At 44.9% G+C, this 25231-nt stretch overlaps 1 protein-coding gene across 1 annotated transcript in view; it reads right to left on the bottom strand.

The window, feature by feature from the left end:
- The window catches only part of pah (phenylalanine hydroxylase), a 141560-nt gene extending 118278 nt beyond the window's left edge, over positions 1 to 23282 (bottom strand). The window contains exons 1-2 of the mRNA XM_072552022.1: positions 23141 to 23282; positions 15961 to 16068 (exon numbers count right to left, since the gene is read on the bottom strand). Of these exons, the coding sequence (XP_072408123.1) occupies positions 15961 to 16068; positions 23141 to 23182 (150 nt within the window). The 5' untranslated portion in view covers positions 23183 to 23282. The remainder of the gene's footprint in view (positions 1 to 15960; positions 16069 to 23140) is intronic.
- Positions 23283 to 25231: the final 1949 nt, after the last annotated feature.

Raw genomic sequence — 25231 nt, forward strand, 5'->3', positions numbered from 1 at the left:
GGGAGGCCATATTGGATTTGGTACTTGGTAACGAACCAGGACAAGTGATGGGCTTGTTAGCGGGTGAACATTTTGGTGATGGTGACCACAATTCTGTGACTTTCACCTTGGTTATGGAGAGAGATAGGTGCGTGCAACAGAGTAGGTTTTACAATTGGGGGAAGGGTAAATACGATGCTGTAAGACAGGATCTGAGGAGCATAAGTTGGGAGCATAGGCTGTCAGGGAAGGATGTCGTGGAAATGTGGAACTTTTTCAAGGAACAGATATGACGTGTCCTTGATATGTATGTACCTGTCAGGCAGGAAAGACATGGTCGTGTGAGGGAACCTTGGTTGACGAGGGAGGTTGAATATCTTGTAAAGAGGAAGAAGGAGGCTTACATAAGGTTGAGGAAACAAGATTCAGACAGAGCATTGGAGGGATACAGGGTAGCCAGGCGGGAGCTGAAGAAAGGGATTAGGAGAGCTAAGAGAGGACATGAAAAATCTTTGGTGGGTAGGATCAAGGATAACCCCAAGGCATTTTATGCATCTGTGAGAAACATGAGAATGACGAGAACGAGGGTAGGTCCGATCAAGGACAGTAGTGGGATACTGTGTATTGAGTCGGAAGAGAGAGGAGAGGTCTTGAATGAGTACTTTTCTTCAGTATTTACAAATGAAAGGGATCGTATTGTTGAAGAGGAGAGTATGAAATGGACTGGTAAGCTAGAGGAGATACTTGTTAGGAAGGAAGATGTGTTGGGCATTTTGAAGAACTTGAGGATAGACAAGTCCCCCATGCCTGACGGGATATATCCTAGGATTATATGGGAAGCAAGAGAGGAAATTGCAGAGCCGTTGGCAATGATCTTTTCGTCTTCACTGTCAACGGGGGTGGTACCAGGGGACTGGAAAGTGGTGAATGTTGTACCCCTGTTCAAAAAAAGGGAAAAGGGATTACCCCAGGAATTACAGGTCAGTTCATCTTACTTTGGTGGTAGGCAAAGTAATGGAAAAGGTACTAAGGGATAGGATTTATGAGTATCTGGATAGACACTGCTTGATTAGGAACAGCCAGCATGGATTTGTGAGGGGTAGGTCTTGCTTTACAAGTCTTATTGAATTCTTTGAGGAGGTGACCAAGCATGTGGATGAGGGTAGAGCAGTGGATGTAGTGTACATGGATTTTAGTAAGGCATTTGATAAGGTTCCCATGGTAGGCTTATGCGGAAAGTCAGGAGGCATGGGATAGAGGGAAATTTGGCCAGTTGGATAGAAAACTGGCTAACTGGTCAAAGTCAGAGAGTGGTGGTAGATGGTAAATATTCAGCCTGGAGCCCATTTACAAGTGGAGTTCCGCAGGGATCAGTTCTGGGTCCTCTGCTGTTTGTAATTTTTATTAAAGACTTGGAAGAGGGAGTCGAAGGGTGGGTCAGTAAATTTGCAGACGATACAAAGATTGGTGGAGTTGTGGATAGTGAGGAGGGCTGTTGTCGGCTGCAAAGGGACTTAGATATGATGCAGAACTGGGCTGAGGAGTGGCAGATGGAGTTGAACCCTGTCAAGTGTGAGGTTGTCCATTTTGGAAGGACAAATAAGAATGCGGAATACAGGGTTAACGGTAGGGTTCTTAGTAAGGTGGAGGAGCAGAGGGATCTTGGGTCTATGTTCATAGATCTTTGAAAGTTGCCACTCAGGTGGATAGAGCTTGTAAGAAGGCCTATGGTGTATTAGCGTTCATTAACAGAGGGATTGAATTCAAGAGTCGTGAAGTGATGTTGCAGCTGATAGGACCCTGGTACGGCCACATTTGGAGTACTGTGTGCAGTTCTGGTCGCCTCACTTTCGGGAAGATGTGGAAGCTTTGGAGAGGGTGCAGAGAAGATTTACCAGGATGTTGCCTGGAATGGAGAATAGGTTGTACAAGGATTGGTTGAGAGTGCCAGGCCTTTTCTCATTGGAACGTCGAAGGATGAGGGGTGACTTGATAGAGGTTTATAAGATGATCAGGGGAATAGATAGAGTAGACAGTCAGAAACTTTTTTCCCAGGTACAACAGAGTGTTACAAGGGGACATAAATTTAAGGTGAAGGGTGGAAGGTTTGGGGGGATGTCAGGGGTAGGTTCTTTACCCAGAGAGTGGTGGGGGCATGGAATACGCTGCCTGTGAGAGTGGCAGAGTCAGAATCATTGGTGACCTCTAAGTGGCAATTCAATATGTACATGGATAGGTGCTTAAGCTAGGACAAATGTTTGTCACAACATCGTGGGCCGAAGGGCCTGTTCTGTGCTGTATTGTTCTATGTTCTATGTTCTATGTACCTCTGTCTTTACCTCCGTGGTTCCCTAGCTAAACCACTCCTCCTGTCAGAGCACTGTCTCTTTCGTTAAGAGGTTCTGTGTGAATTGGAGCAAAGGGTGGGATACGGCAGTGTTCAGCAGCAAGGGATGGGGAATGCAGTGGCCAAAAGCAGGGGCTGGGGATGGCAGAGGGCAATGGCCAATTACAGGGGATGGGGGGAATGGCAGTAACAAGCAGCAGGACGTTGGGGAGGTCAGTGACCAGCAGTAGCGGGTGAGGGAGGGCATTGGGCAGCAGCAGGAAGTGGGGTGGGGGGGGAATAGACTGGCCAAAAGCAGGGGGTGAGGAATTGGCACTATCCAGCACTTTGGGTGAGGGCTATGTCATCTCCAGCATCTGCACATACGTGTGGCTGGCAACCATATTGTCACTGACAGCACACTCCCTACTCCAGAATACCCAGCAAGCTTTTGGTCACCTCTCTTAATGGTCTGGATTTTTGTCAAGTTAGTATCACCAGGGATGTTTTTACAAATAGCTAGTGAGTACTGATTCGGAACCAGGACTTCTTACCCCGATACTTCATACATTTGCCATGTGTAAACTAACATACCTGCTCTTGCTCAAGACACATTCTCGAGCAATCCCTCACCCAGAAGCAAACTCCCAAGAGAGGGAATGCTAGTATGAGAGAACTCAGAAAGAGGCCACTCTGCCCACCTTACTTGTGTCAACTCTTTTGAAGGAGCTTTCTGATTGATCTCCTTCACCCAATGTTTTCCCATGGTCCTACAAATTTTTTCTAAACAACTATTTGTCGAATTCCATCTCAGAAGTTAACATCAAATTTTCTTCCTTTCAGGCATGCATTCCAGATTTTAACAACTCACTGTAAAAATAATTTGCTCATCTCCCCCTCTAGTCTGTTGCCAATGACCTTCAATCTATGTCATCTTGTTATTGACACTCCGAACTCAGAAAATTCTATCAAAGCTTCCTGTTAAAATTGACACTCATCAAGGCTCCTTCAACAGCACCTTCCAAATCCTTGACCTCTACCTCCTAAAAGGACAACTAGGAGAAAGTGAGGACTGCAGCTGCTGAAGACCAGAGTTGGAAAGTGTGGTGCTGGGAAAACTCAGCACGCCAGGCAGCATCCGAAAAGCAGAAGAATCGACGTTTCGGGCATAAGCCCTTCTTCAGGAATGAGGCTGGTGTACCAGGCAGACTGAGATAAAAGGTGGGGGGTTGTGGGGGGTGGGGGGGGGGGGGGGGGGAGTTTGTGGGAGGGGTTCTGGGAATACAATAGGTGGAAGGAGGTGAGGATGAGGGTGATAGGCTGGAGAGGGGGTGGGGGCGGAGAGATTGGGAAGAAATATGCAGGTCAAGAAGGCGGTGCTGAATTTGGGGGTTGGGACTGAGATAAGGTGGGGGGGCGGGGAAATTAGGAAGCTGGAGAAATCTACATTCATCCCATGTGGTCGGAGGGTTCCTAGGTGGAAGATGAGGCACTCTTCCTCCAGGCGTCTTGTGACCAGGGTTTGGCGAAGGAGGAGGCCAAGGACCTGCATATCCTTGGCTGAGTGGGAGGGAAGTTAAAGTGTTCAGCCATGGGGCGGTTGGGTTTGGGTTGATGCGGGTGTCCCAGAGGTGTTCCCTGAAACGTTCCGCAAATAGGCGGCCTGTCTTCCCAATGTAGAGGAGACCACATCGGGTGCAGCGGATATAGTAAATGATGTGTGTGGAGGTGCAGGTGAATTTGCGATGGATATGGAAGGATCCATTGGGGCCTTGGAGGGAGGTGAGGGGGGAGGTGTGGGCACAAGTTTTGCACTTCTTGCGGTTGCAGGGGAAGGTGCCGAGAGTGGAGGTTGGGTTGGTGGGGTGTGTGGACCTGATGAGGGAGTCGCGGAGGGAGTGGTCTCTCCGGAACGCTGATAGGGGTGGGGAGGGAAATATATCCCTGGTGGTGGGGTCTGTTTGGAGGTGGCAGAAATGACAGAGGATGATACGATGTGTCTGGCGGTTGGTGGGGTGGAAGGTGAGGACCAGTGGGGTTCTGTCCTGGTGGCGATTGGAGGGGCGGGGTTCAAGGGCGGAGGTGCAGGAAGTGGAGGAGATGAGGTGAAGAGCATCATCAACCATGTCGGAGGGGAAATTGCGGTCTTTGAAGAAGGAGGCCATTTGGGCTGTTTGGTAGTTGAATTGGTCCTCCTGGGAGCAGATGCAGCGGAGGCAAAGGAATTGGGAATATGGGATGGCATTTTTATAGGGGGCAGGGTGGGAGGAGGTGTAATCTAGGTAGCTGTGGAAGTCGGTCGGTTTGTACTAAATGTCTGTGTTGAGTCGGTCGCCTGACTCAACACAGACTTTTAGTACAAACCGACCGACTCCCACAGCTACCTAGATTACACCTCCTCCCACCCTGCCCCCTATAAAAATGCCATCCCATATTCCCAATTCCTTTGCCTCCGCTGCATCTGCTCCCAGGAGGACCAATTCAACTACCAAACAGCCCAAATGGCCTCCTTCTTTAAAGACCGCAATTCCCCCTCCGACATGGTCGATGATGCTCTTCACCTCATCTCCTCCACTTCCCACACCTCCGCCCTTGAACCCCGCCCCTCCAATCGCCACCAGGACAGAACCCCACTGGTCCTCACCTTCCACCCCACCAACCTCCAGACACATCGTATCATCCTCTGTCATTTCTGCCACCTCCAAACAGACCCCACTACCAGGGATATATTTCCCTCCCCACCCCTATCAGCGTTCCAGAGAGACCACTCCCTCCGCGACTCCCTCGTCAGGTCCAAACCCCCCTACCAACCCAACCTCCACTCTCGGCACCTTCCCCTGCAACCACAAGAAGTACAAATCTTGTGCCCACACCTCCCCCCTCACCTCCCTCCAAGGCCCCAATGGATCCTTCCATATCAGTCGCAAATTCACCTGCACCTCCACACACATCATTTACTGCAACCGATGTGGTCTCCTCTACATTGGGCAGACAGGCCGCCTACTTGCGGAACGTTTCAGGGAATACCTCTGGGACACCCGCACCAAACAACCCAACCGCCCTGTGGCGGAACACTTTAACTGCCCCTCCCACTCCGCCAAGGACATGCAGGTCCTTGGCCGCCTCTATCACCAGACTCTGGCCACACGACACCTGGAGGAAGAGCACCTCATCTTCCGCCTAGGAACCCTCCGACCACACGGGATGAATGTAGATTTCTCCAGCTTCCTCATTTCCCCTCCCCCCACCATTTCTCAGTCCCAACCCCCGAATTCAGCACCGCCCTCTTGGCCTGCAATCTTCTTCCCGACCTCTCCACCCCCACCCCCTCTCCAGCCTATCATCCTCACCCTCACCTCCTTCTACCTATCGTATTCCCAACGCCCCTCCCCCAAAGTCCCCCCCTCCACCCCCCACCTTTTATCTCAACCCGCTTGGCACACCAGCTTCATTCCTGAAGAAGGGCTTATCCCCGAAATCTCGATTCTCCTGCTCCTCAGATGCTGCCTGGCCTGCTGCGCTTTTCCAGCACCACACTTTCCAACTCCTAAAAGGACAAGGCTAGTAGATATATGGGGGAATCACTACTGTAAGTTCCAAGTCACTCACCATCCTGACTTGGAAATGTATCGCATTTCCTTCAGTGTCACTGGGTCAAAACTCTGGAATTCCCTCCCTCAGGACATTGTGGGTCTACCTACAGCACATGGACTGCAACGGTTCACCCCCACTTTCTCAAGGGGCAACTAGGGACAGGCAATAAATTCTGGCCTAGCGAGTATCAGTCACACCCCCTTGCAAATTTAATAAAGGCCTTCTTTCCTTTAATCTCAGCTTCTCCAATCTTTACTCAATAACTCCTTTATCCCTGGTACCGTAGCAAATTTCAGTCGTCACTTTCTCCTGAAATACATTGAAACCTGAAATTTTCACAGGTTATCAAACCATCCTCGAGATCCATTTGTAGATTGTAAACTAATAACATCCATCCATCCTCTGTTCACTTCCCACTCGACCAATGCCCCTAATTCTGATTACATCCTGTTTCTGCACAGACAATGATTTGAGGAAGTTTAGGAGGAAACCCAGTTGCAATTGTGGGATGGCTGGATCTATTTTGGGATGATTCAAAATGAACAGCCTTGCTTATAGCAATCCGCCATTTAAACTTGGTTCTCTGGGCAAGGTGGTTAGCTAATGCATACAGCTCACAACAGAATGTTCCTAGAGGTCAGTATTACCTCAGGTGTGATGTGAATGTCGCTGACTGGGCCAATTACTGCCCATTATTTATTGTCTTTGAACTGAATGGATTTGCTTGGGCTCATTTCATCTCTCTCTAATAACCTTTAGGGCGGCATGTTGGCTCAGTGGTTAGCACAGCTGCCTCACAGCACCAGAGTCCCAGGTTTGATTCCAGCCTCGAGTGACTGTCTGTGTGGAGTTTGCACATTCTCCCTGTGTCCGGGTGCTCTGGTTTCCTCACACAGTCCAAAGATGTGCAGGTCATGCTAAATTGCCCACTAGTGTTAGTGTTAGGAGGGAAATGGTTCTGGATAGGTTATTCTTCAGAGGGTCGGTGTGGACTGGTTGGGCCGAAGAGCCTATTTCCACACTGTAAGGAATCTAACCTTCAGAGGGCAGTTAAGAGTCAACCACAATGCTCTTCTTAGTGTCACATGTAGGCCACACCAAGTACATAGTGTGAAGAGGATCAGTTGACCCATTCTGGTCTTTTATATCGAATGACCAGTGTTGGGGGTAAGGGTCAATTAGCTGGACGGCTGGTTTGTGAAGCAGAGTGATACCAACAGCATGGTTTCTGCACTGACTGAGGTTTACCATGAAGGACTCTCCTTCTTAACCTCTTACCTCACTTAAGATGTGGTGACCCCCAGATTAAACAACCACCAGTCATCCCTCACTCTAATGACAGAGTAGCTGCCTCACAACGGCCAACTGAAAACAGAATATTAATGATCCAATCAGATGTTGCTACCTGTCAGTCAGATATTCTGAATACACTTTTTTATAAGATAAATACATCAGACCATATGACTGAGGAGTAGGAGCAGGCCACTCAGTCCGTTGAGTCTGTTCTAGTATTCAATAAGATTATGGCTGACTTGATTACTTCACATTCCTAGCTATCCCCGATAGACTTTCACACTCTCACTTATCACGAATCTATCTTCATAAAAAGAAATCAAATAAAAAGAAAAAAATGAACAAAGAAAATTTACAGCCCAGGAACAGGCCCTTCGGCCCTCCAAGCTTGAGCCGATCCAAATCCATTGTCTAAATCTGTCGCCCAATTCCTAAACATCTGTATCCCTCTGCTCTCCACCTAATCATGCATTTATCCAGACGCATCTTAAATGAATCTTCTGTGCCTGCCTCTACCACCTCTGCTGGCAACGCGTTCCAAATGCCCACCACCCTCTGTGTGAATTACTTGCTGCGTGTATCCCCCTTAAACATTTCACCTCTCACCTTGAAAGCGTGACCTCGCGTTATTGAATCCTTCACCCTGGGAAAAAGCTTGTGTCTATCTGCTCTGTCTATACCCTTCATGATTTTGTAAACCTCAATGAGGTCCCCCCTCAATCTCCTTTTTTCTAACGAAAATAACCCTAACCTACTCAACCTCTCTTCATAGCTAGCACCTTCCATACCAGGCAACATCCTCGTAAACCTTCTCTGCACCCTCTCCAAAGCGTCCACATCCTTTTGGTAATGTGGCGACCAGAACTGTACACAGTATTCTAAATGCGGCCAAATCAAAGTCTTGTACTATGTTAACATGACTTGCTAGCTCTTATACTCAAATGTTCATTAAATCTGCTTCCATCAGCTTTTGAGCAAGAGTTCACAATTTCAGTGTTCAAAGACTCACAATTTTCTGTGACAAAGATTCGCAATTTTGCTCATTTCTCTCTTTAAAGGGCATCTCCTTATTTATAAACAATTATGCCCAACCAGCTTTTTAAAAAAGCTTCAGAGATCTCTGTAGCTCTAAACTGTGTGCTTTTGTTGTTATATTTGCCTCACGCTGGTGGCTGTACTTTCAGTTACCTGTAACCCAAACTCTGGAATTCCATTGCCGAATCTTTCCGCCTCTCCACCTCCCTCTCTTCCTTTAAGATCCTTCTTAAAACTTTCCTCTTTGACCAAGCAACCGCTTAGTGGTCAATTGACCCTCATAATTCCTTATCTTGGTCAGCGTCATACTTTATAAAGTTAAAAATCACACAACACCAGATTATGGCCCAACAGGTTTATTTGGAAGTACAAGCTTTTGGAGCGTTGCTCCTTCATCGGTTAGCTAATGGAGTAGGATCCTTGCCCCACTAGTTACCTGATAAAGGAGCAGCGCTCTGAAAGCTAGTGCTTCCAATTAAACCTGTTGGACTATAACCTGGTGTTGTGTGACGTTTAACTTTGTCCACCCCTGTCCAACACTGGCACCTCCACATCATATTTTATAAACTTGCTGCAAAATGCCTTGGGATGTTTCATCACATTAAAGGTGCTATATAAATATAAATTGCTGTTGCATTTGTGGTTTCCCTCCTAGGTGTTTTTTTTGCAGCAAAGTTCTGGAGATCACTCTGTAATTGTTGGAGGTTTCAGGTCACGGGTGGAGAGTTGACAATGTCAGAGAATGGTATAACAACATCGAGGTTTCCTTCTCTTCTCTCAGCTGCCCAGGTCAATGGTATTACTGAAACCAATCTCCTAATTGAAAATGGCATCATAAAGTCATTCCTATATCCCAGCGTGATTCATTGTGAGCAATTTTGGGCCCCATACCTCAGCAATAATGTAAAGTCCCTGGAGCAAGACCAGAGGAGATTCATGAGAATTAAAAGCTTAACATATGAGGAACGTTGGAGGATTCTGGGACTATACTCGATGGAGTTTAGAAGGATGAGGAGGGATCTGATTAAAACTTACAGAATACTGAATGGCCTGGATAGAGTGGCCCTCAGGAAGATGCTTCCATTGGCAGGACAGACGAAGACCTGAGGGCATATCCTTAGATTAAAAGGAAGACCCTTTAGAATGGAGATATGGAGCAATATCTTTAGCCAGAGAGTGGTGAAGCTGTGGAATTTATTGCCACAGAAGGCTGTGGAGGCCAAGTCGTTCAGTATATTTAAAACAGAGATAGATAAGTCCTTGATTGCCGAGGGGATCAAAAGTTACAGGGAGGAAGTGGGAAAATTAGGCTGAAAAACATATCGGCCACGATCGAATAGCTTTGCAGACTCGATGGGCTGAATGGTCTAATTTCTGCTCCAATGTCTTATGGGCTTATGGTCATATGATCTGACAAATTCTGCTGGTGTGAGTGGAATGTGAACAGAATCGGCTAAAATGTGGAGAAAGCAGTAAAGGAAAGAAATCAAGAAACAAAAATAGTGAACAAGTAGTGTCAAGATCTTGGTATTTTTCATACCATCAGAGGATGTGAATGTTGCTGCCTCAGCCATCCCAAGTTACCCCTTGAGAAGGTGGAGGTGATCTGCTATCTTGAAATGCTGCAGTCCAGGATTCTGACCCAGTGAAACTGAAGGAATGGCAATATATTTCCAAGTCAGGATGGTGAGTGGCTTGAAGGGGAACTTGCAGGGGGTTTGTGTTCTCATGAGGAGGACACCACTGCCCTTCCAGATGGAAGTGGTCCTGCATTTGGAAAGTGCTGTCTAAGGATCTTTGGTGAATTTCTGCAGAGCATCTTCTATATAGTATGGACTGTTACTACTGAGTATTGGTGGCAGAGGGGATGGATGTGGACTGATTTGTCCTGGATGGAGTCAAGCTTCTTGAATGTTATTCTCAAAGATTCATAATTTTTTTTCTGCTATTATCTACAAGGTTTGCCTGCCTTATATTGAATATTGCAGATCAATGCAGAGTCAGCATTAACCTTGAGTTATTTTAAAGATATAAGTCAATTTTCTGATCCTTTCTCCAACCCATGTTTTGAGAGATGTTGCCACATTTGCCTTATGTATCCTGGTTATACTACATATCTAATATCCTGTTGGGGTGGCATGGTGGCTCAGTGGTTAGCACTGCTGCTTCACGGCACCAGGGAACCCGGTTCGATCCCTTTCTCGGGTGACTGTCTGTGCAGAGTTTGCATATTCTCCCCATGTCTGTGTGGGTTTTCTCCCACAATCCAAAGATATGCAGGTCAGGTGCATTGGCTATGATAAATTGTCCATTTAGGTACATTAGTCAGGGGCAACTATGGGGGATGGATTACTCTTTGGAGAGTCAGTGTGGACATTTTGGGCTTAAGAGCTTGTTTCCATACTGTAGGGCATCTAATCCTAGAGGTTGAGGGTTCAATTCCTAGCATGGCAAGTTATGAAGTGGAGTTGAACCAAAATAAAAAGTTGGCATCATTTTTACTTTAAGTGTTCCAGTTTTGTAAAAGTCCAACTGATTTACCTGGGAAAGGCACCTGTTGGCTTTACTTTGTCTGGGCCTATAGGTGGCTCCAACAACAACAACATCTTATGCCTAGCATCTTTAACAAAACATCCCACAACAGGAGTGATCTGCAAACAAATCACAATACCCAACCACAAAAGGAGATATTGGTGCAAATAACCAAAGGTTTGGTTAGAAAAATACATATTTGCTCTGAAAAATATGCTTCAAAAGAGCAGACAGGAGTAGAGAGGACAGAGAAGGTTATGAGGGAATTCCAAAGCTTAGCCCCCAGGCAGCTGAATGGACAGTGACCAATTTTGGATTAAAATTTGCAGCTGAGCAAAAGGCCAGAATTGGAGTGCAGAGAGAGCTTGGAGGATTGTGGGACTGGAGGAGGCTACAGGAGCAGTGAGATTATGGATAGCTTTGAGAAGGAGCTCTTTCCAGAGGATGCTGTGTATTGAATATCCCAAGTGAATGGTTGACCCTTGCTTACCTCAATGGGACTGATAACATGATGGTTATAACTGACTTTGTCTCTTAGGGAAGGAATTCTGTTGCCCTTTCTTGATCTGGCTTCCATATGATGACAGCAATGTGATTGACTTTTAACTGACCATTAGATGATTACAGATGGATAGTAAGTTCTGGCCCAGCCAGTGATACCCACACACTATGCTAAAATCAATGCAGTTCTATCGGCTCTGATCTCTGTTCCAGATCCAAAATCCGGCAATGCCTATTTGTCTATTGCTGTGGTCATTCTAGCTGGTGTCAGTCGCTGGAACTATATGGGAATGAGCAATGCAGGGTCAGTTGAAATGGTACTGTAGTCAGTAAGTTCATTGATACCCTCATAATGAATATAGCAATGAAAGATATTGCTCAGCCAATTCCTTAGATGGATGTTCTACAACATTTAAGAAATCTGGCACCATCAGTACTTTTGATTGGGGACCAATCTAAAACCTTAGACACTGACTGCCTCCTTCCCCACTGCACAATAACTGCAGTGTGCAGCATCTGCAAGGCACTGCAGTAACTCACCATGGCTCCTTCCAAACCTGTGATCTCCACTAACTAGAATGGCCACAGCAATAGACAAACAGAAACATCGTTAACTCCAAACTTTATTCAAAGTCACACATCATCCTGACCAGTGCAACACCTACATCCAAAGAACAAATAAAATCAAAGACATAAGATTGTTAAAAACAATCTGCAATGACTGCAGGGATGTGAACTTGGGTCTTTTGGCCCATAGGCAATCACACTGCCACAGGCACTCCAAAGCCATCATCAAAAATGTCTAAATATATCCAAATGTGATGTCACTGTCTTTGGAAGAGAATTGATGTGAAGAAAAGTCTAGGAATAAACTTGATTAACACAATGGACTTGGTTTGTTGATCAAGTCCCATGACTGATGTCAACTGATATAGCTAATGGACAATAGTAAAAAAAAACATGCTCCCAGAAACCACTTCTCCCTTCACTTTGGCAGTTGGCACTTAGATACAATGAATTGTAGGTTAGGATTTTATTTGCGAGAGATGATTAGTGGTAACAGCCATTACGACATTCTGCATGGGTTGCTGCAGCTGACTGACACACAAAGTGAACCCTTCCCGTTATCTGATCTGTTAAAGTCCATTTGCACAAGTACAGATGACTTAACTGAGAGTCACTGGCATACAGTCACTGGCCTTGGACAAGTTTGCGTCATTCAGAACTCAAATATTTACAAAGTTTCAGCAAAACAGCAGAAATGAAGTACATAGGGATGTCAATTCCAATGTTGCATGAAGGTGAAAATAGCAAGTTTCACCAAAGGGGCCCAGCAATTCAGGAATGATGCTGGATCTACTGATTCCACCCATTGGTGCCCATCAGTGTGGGGTTTATACATTCACCCCAAACCTGTGTGGGGTTTGTACATTCTCCCCAAGCCTGTGTGGGGTTTGTACATTCTCCCCAAACCTGTGTGGGGTTTGTACATTCTCCCCAAACCTGTGTGGGGTTTGTACATTCACCCCAAGCCTGTGTGGGGTTTGTACATTCTCCCCAAGCCTGTGTGGGGTTTGTACATTCTCCCCAAGCCTGTGTGGGGTTTGTACATTCACCCCATGCCTATGTGGGGTTTGTACATTCTCCCCAAGCCTGTGTGGGGTTTGTACATTCTCCCCAAACCTGTGTGGGGTTTGTACATTCACCCCATGCCTGTGTGGGGTTTGTACATTCTCCCCAAGCCTGTGTGGGGTTTGTACATTCTCCCCAAACCTGTGTGGGGTTTGTACATTCTCCCCAAACCTGTGTGGGGTTTGTACATTCTCCCCAAGCCTGTGTGGGGTTTGTACATTCTCCCCAAGCCTGTGTGGGGTTTGTACATTCTCCCCAAGCCTGTGTGGGGTTTGTACATTCTCCCCAAACCTGTGTGGGGTTTGTACATTCACCCCAAGCCTGTGTGGGGTTTGTACATTCACCCCAAGCCTGTGTGGGGTTTGTACATTCACCCCAAGCCTGTGTAGGGTTTGTACATTCTCCCCATGCCTATGTGGGCTTCCTCCCACAATCCAAAGATGTGCAGTTTAGGTGCATTGGTTAAGCTAAATTGCCCACAGTGCCAGGAGGTGTGCAGATTAGGTGGATTAGTCATGGGAAATGCAGGGTAGGGTAGGGGGCTGGGTCTGGGTGGGACGTTCTTCAAAGGGTCGGTGTGGACTCATGAACCGAATGGCCTGGTTCCACACTGTAGGGATTCTATGATTCCATGATTCTGGTGGCTTCTTGAAACCTGTCAGACATTGTTGTGAAACCAAAGGAAAAGACACAATATGAATATATTTGAAAACTGCTTTGCAAAATTTGCAAAAGTAGAGGATTTGAGCTATAGGGAGAGGTTGGATAGGCTGGGACTTTTTTCCCTGGAGGATCGGGGTTCAGGGCTGACCTTACAGAGGTTTATAAAACCATGAGGAGCATGAGTAGGGTGAATAGCCAAGGTTTGTTTTCTCTCTAGTGTAGGGAAGTCCAAAACTAGAGGGCATAGATTTAAGGTTAGAGGGGAAAGATTTAAAGGGCACAAAAGGGGCAACCTTTTCACACAGAGGGTGATGTGTGTATGGAGTGAGCTGCCAGAGAGTGTAGTTTAAATGAGTACAATTACAACATTTAAAAGGCATTTGGACAAGTGCATGGACAGGAAAGCTTTAGAAGGAAATGGGTCAAATGCAGGCAAATGAGACTAGTTTAGTATGGGAAACCTGGTTAGCATGGATGAGTTGATCTGCTTCCATGCTGTATGACTCCAGGATTCTCTGTTACAGGGAATATTTGCCAGAAGGAGCAGAGGTGAGGGACTTCAGATCTCTAGAGAGATTGTACAAACAGATTGTTCACTAAATGACTCAGATTGATCTGAATCCTCACTTCTATCTCAGTAACATTCTTCTCCCCTACAGCTCTCCACAATTGTTACACACCTCTAAATCTAATCTCTTAACCATGTTTGGTTTTAATCAATGCACTATTGGCAGTCTTGCCTGGATTCTAAATTCCCTGCCTAAACCTCTCCCCCTCTTTCATCCTCTTTTAAAAAGTGCCTTCAAACGATATCAGCAGTCACACAACACCAGGTTATCGTCCAACAGGTTTATTTGAAATCACAAGCTTCAGGAGTGCTGCTGCAGCATCAGGTGAAGTGGAGAGAAGTGCACAGGCGCAAGAACCTATAGGCAGAGGGATCATTGCAAGATAATTCCAAGTAATTAAGAGTGTCAAAGGATAACACAAATTGTGTAAGCCTCAATTATTCAGTCTAATGACAGACTGTGTCAGATAAGTGACAACAACTGAATAACAAGTGAAGGGATGACCTATGATCCAATTAATTGAGGCCTACACCATTTGTATTATCTTTTGACACACTTAATTAGCTGGAATTATCTTGCAATGATCTGTCCATCTACAAATTCTGTGCCCGTGTGCTTCCCTCCACTTCACTTTATGAAGGAGCAGTGCTCCAAAAGCTTGTGACTTCAAATAAACCTGTTGGACTATAACCTGATGTCATGTGAGTTCTGATTTTGTCCACCCCAGTCAAACACCAGCACCTCCACATTCAAACTAGCTCAGTGACTAAGTCACCAAGATCTTCCTATGTAGCGATATATCAAATATTGTTTGATAATGCTCCTGGGAAGTGCCTTGTGACTTCAATGCTCCATATAAATTCAGACTTTTCTGTTCAAACGTTTAGTAGTTTGGCAGAGCAGGGTCAGAATGTCTGTTTCCTTCAGTAAGTGAGTTAGCAACTAGAAGCTATAGATTGAATATAATTGGCAAAAGAATTGAGGGGTTATTAGAATTTTCATCACACAGTGGGTTGGTATAATCTGGATTGCATGACCTGAAAGTATTTTGGAATGGGATTCTAAAGGGATTTTCAAAGAATAATTGAAAGTGCACTCAAAGAAGACAAACTTGCAGGAATTTGGGGAAAAGTCTGAGGTGAAGTGAATTAAAGTGAACAGCTATTACATTCGACAAGAGTTGGCCTTTTCAAGTTTCCACTCTTGTTGGTTAATGAAGTGGAGAGCATGGCTGCAGACAAGCCTGAGATCAAGCTCAATTTGGGAGGAGGAATCCATGATGCAGCTCTCCATCTCACTGGAAACTCAAAGGTTAATTCCTTCTCCGCACCCATGACCCCCCCTCCCACCCCTCCCCTCAGAGTTCCTAAATCCAGCACCCTGTGGGGTTGAATGGGTCAGGTCTTACATCACCTAGCGAAATCCTGACATTGTGATATGATCCATTGACTAATACAGAAAATATTCAGAATGCTACAAGATACATGTAAACTCCACATACCTGTAACACCTCAAGAAGAGTCAAAGCAGATTGCTCTACTGAATTCTAAAAGGTAGTGCGGTCCTTCTCATTAGAAGCAACTTCTGATCAAATATTGACTTCTCTGAATATCTCAAATTACTAATATACTTTAATCTAAAATCTCCATACGCATAAGTGAATTAATTATCTTGTAGCAATCTGCAAAGATTGAAAGTAAGACAGGTTGGAAGGATGTAGGGTGAACTGGTGAGGGATCAGGAGCAGAGGACAGAGCTTTGTTGTTTTAATTTTTAATATGAATCAAAGATATGAGCTATGGAGCTAATGATCACAAGCAGATAGTAAATTATTACCTCAAACAGTCTCAAGGCTTTGGCCAAAGCACCAACTTCTTCCTTTAACGAGAAAATGAGAGTCACTTCATCACCAATAGTAGACTTTTCCTCAATATATATTGATCTCTAGAAAGGGTGAAAAGGAACAACTTGTTACAGATTGGCCAAAAGTATAACATAGTCTCCATGATTCCAATTCTACATCAATCCCTGAAGATGTTATCCTATGCTACTCATCAACATGTTTTCCAAACCTTTGACCTCCACAACCAAAAAGATGGGCCAGAAATTGCCAGTTTATCAGCATCTCCGCATTCCCATCCAATTCACCATTCAATCCTGTCTTGGCAACACATCACTGTTCCTTCAGTGGCTATGCATTGAAATCCTGGAATTCCCTATTAAACCACACTCTGGGTGTAACTACAACAAATGGACAAAAAGGCAGCTCACCATCACCACCTCAACAGCAAGTAGGGATTGGAAGTACATCTTGATCTTGCCAGTTCCATTTTCTCGCTAAACAAAAGTTAGATGGGAACATCTTTTTCCATTAAATGAGAAGGGGCAACCATTTCACACAGAGGGTGGTGTGTGTATGGAGTGTTGGAGGCTGGTACTATTATAGCATTTAAAAGGCATCTGGATGGGTATATGAATAGGAAGGGTTTAGAGGGATAGGAGACAAGTGCTGGCAGGTGGGACTAGATGAGGTTAGGATATCTGATTGGCATGAACACGTTGGAGCAAAGGGTCTGTTTCTGTGCTGCACATCTCTATGAGAGATACACAGAAATGATTTAAGGGAAGTAATGCATTTAACATGCCACTTGTAATGAAGGGCACTGTGGATAGTGAGAGCTCTAAATTTTAAAAACGCTCTCTAAATTAAACTAAATTGCTCCTGTTACTGACTTTTTATTCATGCTCAGGGTTGGCTTTTTGTTCATCTCAATATCAATGATTCCAAGAGATGTTCTAATTAAGGTGCCTAAAATTTTGAGAAGTTCTGATGGAGTTAATGAAAAATAGTTTTCCACTGGTCAGTGAATCAGAGACTGGAATCATAAATTTCAGCTCAATTCCAACTAAACAGATGGAGTAGTGAAGAAATATTTTGTTCCCTGAGAGGACACAGAATACACTACTAGGCATGTTTCTGAATGCACATTAAACAATAGAGAAAAGATAGAGAATATATATCACACACAAGTATGTACAAAATAGGTTATTGGAGAGAGGGACTGAGAGGGGATCCAGTTAAAGAGCTGACACAGGGGTAATCAGCTGAATGGAGTACGAGAAAGGCAGGGAGACCGTGCAGATAGCTTTCACAGAATCAGAATCAGAATCACGGAGTTGTTTTAGCAGAAGAGAAGGCCATTCAGACCATCATATTTGCAGCTCCTCAAATGAGCGTCGTACTGAGTGACATTATCCTACTCATTTGCATTACCATTATCCATATTCTTGCAAATTACATCGATCTAAACAATTATCCAATGTCCTTGTGAATGCGTCAGTTGAACCTGCCTTCATCACATTTCTAGGTGGCACATCTCATACACTAACTGTTCCCCATGGAAAAGGTTTGCCTCACATCACGTTTGCTCAGTTTGCATAACAGTTTAAATCTACGTGCTCTTATCCTTGCTCATTTTTTCCCACTCTGTCCGACCCCCTCATGGTTTTTAAAACCTCGACCAGATCTCTTCCCAGCCTTTTTCTGTCCAAGGAGAACTGTCCAAATTTCTTCAGTCTGTTCTCGAAACTGAGGTTTCTCATTCCTGGAACCATTGTTGCAATCCGCTTCTGCACTCTTTCCAATGGATTCACAACTTTCCTGAAATATCCCACCCATAACTGTACACAATGCTCCAGCTGAGGTCTAACCAGTGTCTTGTACAAGTTCAGCACAACCTCCTTGCTCTTATACATAATGCCCCTATTAACAAAATCAGGGATACTGTGTGCTTTATTAACTACTCTCACCCCTGTCCTGCCACCTTCAACAATCTGTGCATATATAAACCCAGCTCCCTCTGCTCCTGCACCCCTTTTAGGATTGGACCCCCTATTTCTATTGTCTTTCAATGTTCTTCCAACCAAAATGAGTTACCTCACATTTCTCTGCATTGAACCTCATCTGCTAACTATCTACCCACTTCACTATATTTTCCTTTTTAGTTCCACACTGTTGTCTTCACAGTTTACATGTCTTCCAAGTTTTGTGTCATCTGCAAACTTTGAAATTGCCCCCTGCTCACCAAGATCCAGATGATTAATATGTATCATGAAAAGCAGCAGACCCAATACTGTCCGGGGAACTCAATGACAAACCTTCCTGCAGCCTGAAAAATATGTTTCCTATTGCTCACTCGATCCAGTGATCATGAAAGAGCAGCGTTACTACTGAAACTGGGATTGTATGTGTGGTTTGGAAAAGAACTTGCAGACTGTGGTATCCCCATGAACTTTTATCTAATCCTTGGTGGTGAGGTTTTACCTCCAGAGGAGATTCTCAGGGGAACCATGTCGCACATCCTGGACATCCAACACCCCTCAGCCTCACTGCATAATGGTGCAAGGAAAGGTTGGTCAAGGCAGTAGATAGGTTGGACTGCCACAACAACAACTTGCTTATAAATGCATGTCTTTAAAATAATAAACATCAAGTGAACTTGACATTGACAAATCAAGCATTGAAAAGTTTCAGCAGTATTGGATCTTTTCCGGAGATTGTTGAAGGTATGGAGTGAGCAGGAAATTCCATTCTCGGGCTATTTAACAGATAGTTTCTCCAACCATAAATTAGTAGCTAGCACTCTTGCCTTGAGTTAGAAGGCTATGGGCTCAGTCCTATTATGGAGATTTGTGTACAAAGCAGTTAGGCTAGCTTACCGGTGCCAAGGGATGGCTGCACTAACAGATGCGCTCCCATTTGAATGAAAGGTTAAACTGAGGTCTGTCTGCCCTCATGGGTACATGTAAAAGATTCCATTGCACTATTTGAAAGGAGAGCAGGGATACTATCTCCAGACTCCTGGCCAATATTTATCCCACAATCACCAAAACATTAGATGAACATAGAACATACAACATTACAGCGCAGTACAGGCCCTTCAGCCCTCGATGTTGTGCCAAGCTGTGAAACCAAAGTGAAGCCCATCTCACCTTGGTCATTATCGTATTTCTGTTTATGGGGGCTTGTTGTATTTCCTATAGTACGACGTCTTTTTATTTTAATTCCAGTACAATTACAATATCTGAAAGGCATCTGGATGGGTACGTGAATAGGAAATGTTTAGAGGGATATAAGTCAAATGCTGGCAAATAGGACTAGATTAATTTATGATATTGGGTTGGCATGGACAGGTTTAGCTGAAGGATCTGTTTCCGTGCGGTATATCTCTATGACTCTATGACAGTCATGGGATGTGGGGCTCGCTGACTGGGCCGGCATTTATTGCCTCAACCCTAGTTGGACCATATGAAATAGGAGCAGAATAAGGCCATTCAGCCCATTGAGTCTGATCCACCAATTGAACATGGTTGATATGTTTCTCAACCCCATTCTCCTGCCTTCTTCCCATAACCCTTGATCCCCTAAGTAATTTGAAATCTATCTTTGTTTTAAATACATTCAATGATTTGGCCTCCACAGCTCTTTATGGCTAGGACCTGCCCTTGAGAAGGTGGGAGTGAACTACCTTCTTGAACTGCTGCAGTCCAGGTGTTGTAGGTAAACCCACACTTCCCTTAGGGAAGGAATTCCAGGATTTTGACCAAATGGCACTGAAGGAATGGTCACACATTTCCAAGTCAGGATGATGAGTATCTTGGAGGGGAACCTGAAGGTGGTAGTGTTCCCATACAGCTGCTGTCCTTGTTCTTCTAGATGGAAGTAGTCGTGAGTTTGGAAGGTGCTGTCTAAGGATCTTTGATGAATTTCTGCAATGCATTGTGTAGATGTTACACACTGCTGCTACTCAGTGTCAGTGGTGGAGGGAGTGGATGCTTGTGGATGTGGTGCCAATGAAGAGGGCTGCTTTGGCCTGGATGGCATCAAGTTTCTTGAGTGTTGGTGGAGTTGCACCCTCCAGGAAACTGGGGAGTATTTCCATCACATGCCTGGCCTGTTTCTTTCACCCTCTGATCTCTGAAATGCCTACACTTCAAAAGTATTTCAATGACTGGAACATCCCAGGGTCAGTCTGTGGTGTTGTAATACTGTCTTTACCAATAATGTTGAGTAGGTCACTTTGTGCTGCATCATAAAATTATAATTGATAATGAGGACACTTAGTGAAATAAGAGGTATAGGAGACTCAAGCCAGTGAGGAAGCTTTCACAATAAGAGAATCAGTAACTGAGTGCCAGTGAAGCTAGGCTGTGGGCGAGGGGAGAATGGCTGAGGAATGACAGGGAGGGGTGTGTGAGAAAGGGGTCACACCTATAGCTTTGGTGGGAGATGTTATGCTGATGCTCACAGAGATCATAATGTACCTCTATCTAATGATTTCAAATCCTGATCATTAGTGGAGTAAAAAGATTTTCCCTCATGTTACCAATCTCTGCCAATCATCTCAAATCTGGTCATGGGCACCCCAACCAAAAGCAATCACCATTTTGTTTATTGTATCTCAATCCTTTGTGATGTTAAACATCTCCATCACATCTCAACTGAAATAGGAGCTGAAGACAACCATCCAACCCCTTGTACCTGCTCCACCATTCATTAAGGTCAAGGTTAATTTGTTTGTGTTGATGTGAATCATTGCAATAATTGAAGTTGAGGGCTGAACTTATGGAGGTTTATAATTTCATGAGGGGCATAAATAGAGTGAATAGTCAAGGCTTTTTTTCCCAGGGCAGGGGAGTCTCAAACTATAGGGCACAGGTTTAGAGTCATAGAGTCATAGAGATGTACAGCACGGAAACAGACCCTTCAGTCCAACCTGTCCACGTCGACCAGATATCCCAACCCAATCTTGTCCCACCTGCCAGCACCCGGCCCATATCCCTCCAAACCCATCCTATTCATATACCCATCCAAATGCCTTTTAAATGTTGTAATTGTACCAGCCTCCACCACATCCTCTGGCAGCTCATTCCATATATGTGTAAAAAGGTTGTCCTTTAGGTCTCTTTTATATCTTTCCCCTCTCACCCTAAACCTATGCCCTCTCATTCTAGACTCCCCAACCCCAGGGAAAAGACTTTGCCTATTTACCCTATCCATATCTTTGTATTTGGATCAGAAAATGAACCAATTGCAGGTGAGTGGGAAAAGATTTAAAAGGGATAATGTTTTCAGGCAGAGGTTGGTGCTTTAGAGTTGGTGCGTGTGTGGAATGAGCTGCCAGATGAAGTGGTGGAGGCTGGTACAATTACAACATTTAAAAGGCATCTGGATGGATATATGAATAGGAAGGGTTTTGAGGGATGAGGGCCAGTTGCTGGCAAATGGGAGCTCGATTAGTTTAGGATATGTGGTTGGCATGGACGGGTTGGACCAATGGGTCTTTTTCTGTGTTGTACAACTCTGTGGCTCTATGACTCTAATTGTCTTCTGTATCCTCCCCAAAGGTTTCATGTCCTTTAGAAAGTGAAGCTGAGCTAGTAAAATGTTACAGGTGTTTGTTGTTGAACTAAAACTGGGAATTTGAGAAATACATAACAGAAGTGTCATCATCTGTAAGAAGAAAAGGCATTTTAATACTTTATGTTTCAACATTTTCACCAAGGTCACAATTTTCTGAAGGTTTATTCATCTTTACAGAAGTTAATTGCTGTAATGCTGGATCATAGTGTAATGTCTTCTTGTCCAATCCCCATCTGTTTACTCCAGCAGTTGTCCCTGTGTCTTCAGCTATCTGACCTCAAGCTCTGGAAATGTGTTCTCAACCTCTCTGCCTCATTCTCTCTCTTTCACAAAGCAGATTGAAATCTACTTAATTGACCAGGCATTTTAACTTAAAATGCCTTCAAATCCACTTGGACTCAGCATCAACTTGAGTATAGGTTATGGTCCTGTGAGGGACCACTGGAACTGATCAATTGTGGTGTCTGATCATAGGTTCTTGATAAAGTAACTGTTTCGGGGTAGCCATTCAAGCTATCTAGTTCACAGCCACATCATTCCCCTTTTCTCAATTACTAATATCTCTTAGTTCCCACTTGTTGTACTACCCTCATTCAATGTCTAGTTAGCCTGTATTGCTAATTCTTTTTTTGTTTAATTTATTGGGAGTTGGAGGTTCTAAATCAAGAGAGGTTGTGCAAACTCAATGGAGTGAATGACCACATTCTGTGCTATACAATTTATGATTCCATGGTTAAATGCAGGAAATATATTTTTCCTCAACCAAAAGGTTGAAACACAAAAGAATAACTTGAAGAAGTCCCCTCAAACAGAAATTCTACAAGATATTGAGCTTATACAAGACACCTGTTCCTACTTGTAAAAGGAACAAGAACAAGAGGGGTATAGATTTAAAGTGAGATGCAAATGAAGCAAATGCAATGTGAGACAAAACAGTGAGTGGTTAAAGTAGAGAATGCACTGCCTGGAGAAGTGATGGAGGCAGGTTCAGTTGAGGCATTCAAGAGGATATTAGATGATTATTTGGATAGAAATAGTGTGCAAGGGATACAAGGAAAAGACAGGAGATTAGCTGTAGTTAAAAGAACTAATGCAGTCATAATGGGCTGAATGGCCTTTTCTGCGTTTAACAATTCAGTGATTGAATAACTCTGCAAAGTCACTGCTTTTATAACCTACTGCTATTGCTGCCCATTGTTTTAAACAGATGGCAAAATTGGACAGCATGTAAAATGAGCTTTGCATTTAAGCTCTGAGTTTCCAGATGTATAGGTTACATTCATGCTGTCCCAGTGACTTTCTCTCTTCCACATGCACCAATGGTATCTGTCTCTCTATCAAAGAAAGCACAAGGAAGGGAAAGGAGATTAAGATGGTAAGTACACAGCACACTGTTCCACTCAATAAAGACAAGCCCTTGATGGGCTGCCCAGCTGTGTCCATGCCTTATGTCAAACCCGAGTAATCCCTGATATTCAAAAAGCTTTCTGTGTGACAAAGGGTCTGATGAGATGAAAGCGACAGAAAGGTAAAGAAGCTGAATCTACCAGCATACAATTCCATTTCAATTCGAATTACCAGCTCAATGATTACCTTCACATTTTCAGCATTCTTCCTCTGAAAAGCAGCATCCATGGCTGAAGCTTTCGATGCAACACTGCTGCTTGATTTGCCTGAAGTTTGGGAGTTGTTTTGATTCAAGCAAACTGCACTACTCACTCCTACCACCCCAGCAATGCTGATTCTCTGTTAGTAGTTCAGGACAGGGACCTTTGGCCTTGCTTCTTATTGGTGTGTTTAACATGTGTTAGGGACACACCTCTCTCATGTAGTTGATAAGTCGATCACCACAATGATTTGTGCTTTCTCATTCACAGTACTGGGTTAAATATGTCCTTTCTCCTACCTCTAATACTGACAATGCCTTTGTTCCCACACTGATTAGAACAGGATCCTGTTTATTAGATACAGAATTTATATTAATATCCTGATGTTCTTACTTGCAAATTGGTGGGAATAGCCTGATTTTTTTTTCAACAGACTGATGGGACTTTGGCTTTTGCTTCCCAGTTCCTCCATAGATTCACTCCTTCCCATCTCAACGTCTTCCGCCCCCTCCATCTCCGAGCTTACATTTTCCACCAAGATTTCCCCCTGCCCCACCACGTTCCGAGGACCCATTCTCCTGCCTCCACCCACCCTCAACCACTTCATCTCCAACTGGTATTGTGACTTTGATTGCCTCAAACTGTCCACCCCCCTCACTCATTCCAACCACTCACCCTCGCAATGCTTAACCTTCCACTCCCTTCGATCCAACCCCAACCTCATCATCAAACCATTGGACGGGGTGGGGGGGCACAGTAGTAGTTTTAGCACATTGACCCCTACACCGTTGAAGCCAGGGACCAACTCAAAGACACTTCTTCCTACTGCCCCCTTGACCATGACCTCACCGCCCCTTCACCATCACCAAACCATCATCGCCCAGACCATACACAATCTCATCACTTCAGGGGCTCTCCCATCCACAGCTTCCAACCTCATAGTTCGGGAACCCCGCACTGCCCGGTTCTACCTCCTTCCCAAGATTCACAAGTCTGTCTGCCCCAGCTGACATATCGTCTCAGCCTGCTCCTGCCCCACCAAACTCATCTCCACATATCTCAATACTGTCCTATCCCCTTGGTCCAGGGAGTCACCACATACATTCAGGACACCACCCACCCCCTCCATCTTCTCCAAGACTTTCGTTTCCCCCGCCCCAATGCCTCATCTTCACCATGGACATCCAGTCCCTGTGAGCCTCCATCCACTATGAGCAGGGCCCCGATGTCCCCACCAGTATTCTTTCACTGACACTCTCATTCGTTTAGCTGAACTGGTCCTCACCCTCAATAATTTCTCCTTTGAATCCACCCAACTCTTCCAGATGAAGGGGGTAGCCATGGGCACCTGCATGGGCCCCAGGTATACCTGCCTCTTTGTTGGTTACATGGAACAGTCCATCTTCCGCAGTTACACCGGCGCCATTCTCCATCTTTTCCTCCGTTACATTGATGACTGCATCGGCGCCACCATCGATTTAACAAACACATTCCACCCTGACCTCAAGTTCATTTGGACCATCTTGGACTCCTCCCTCCCCTTCCTGGACGTCACCATCTCCTTCAACAGTGACCAACTGAACACAGACATTTTCTACAAAGCCACCGACTCCCACAGCTACCTGAACTACACCTCTTCCCCACCCTGCCTCCTGTAAAAATGCTATCCCATATTCCCAATTCCTCCATCTCTGCTGCATCTGCTCCCAGGAGGATCAGATGATCTCCTTCTTCAAAGACCACAATTTCCCCTCCCATGTGGTCGATGATGCCCTCCAGCGCATCTCATCCAGTTCCTACAACTCTGACCTCGAACCCCACCCCTCCAACCGCAACAAGAACAGAACCCCTACCCCCACCCCACTGCGGTCCTTACCTTCCACCCCACCAATCTTTGTATATATTGCATCATCCTCCGCCATTTCCGCCACCTACAAATGGACCCCACCACCCCAGATGTATTTCCCTCCCCACCCCTATCCACTTTCCATAAAGACAGTTCCCTCTGCGACTACCTAGTTAGTCCACACCCTCTATCAACTCACCCTCCCCTCATGGCACCTTCCCCTGCAACCGC

This window comes from Chiloscyllium punctatum, chromosome 32 (assembly GCF_047496795.1).
Source record: "Chiloscyllium punctatum isolate Juve2018m chromosome 32, sChiPun1.3, whole genome shotgun sequence".
NCBI lineage: Eukaryota > Metazoa > Chordata > Chondrichthyes > Orectolobiformes > Hemiscylliidae > Chiloscyllium > Chiloscyllium punctatum.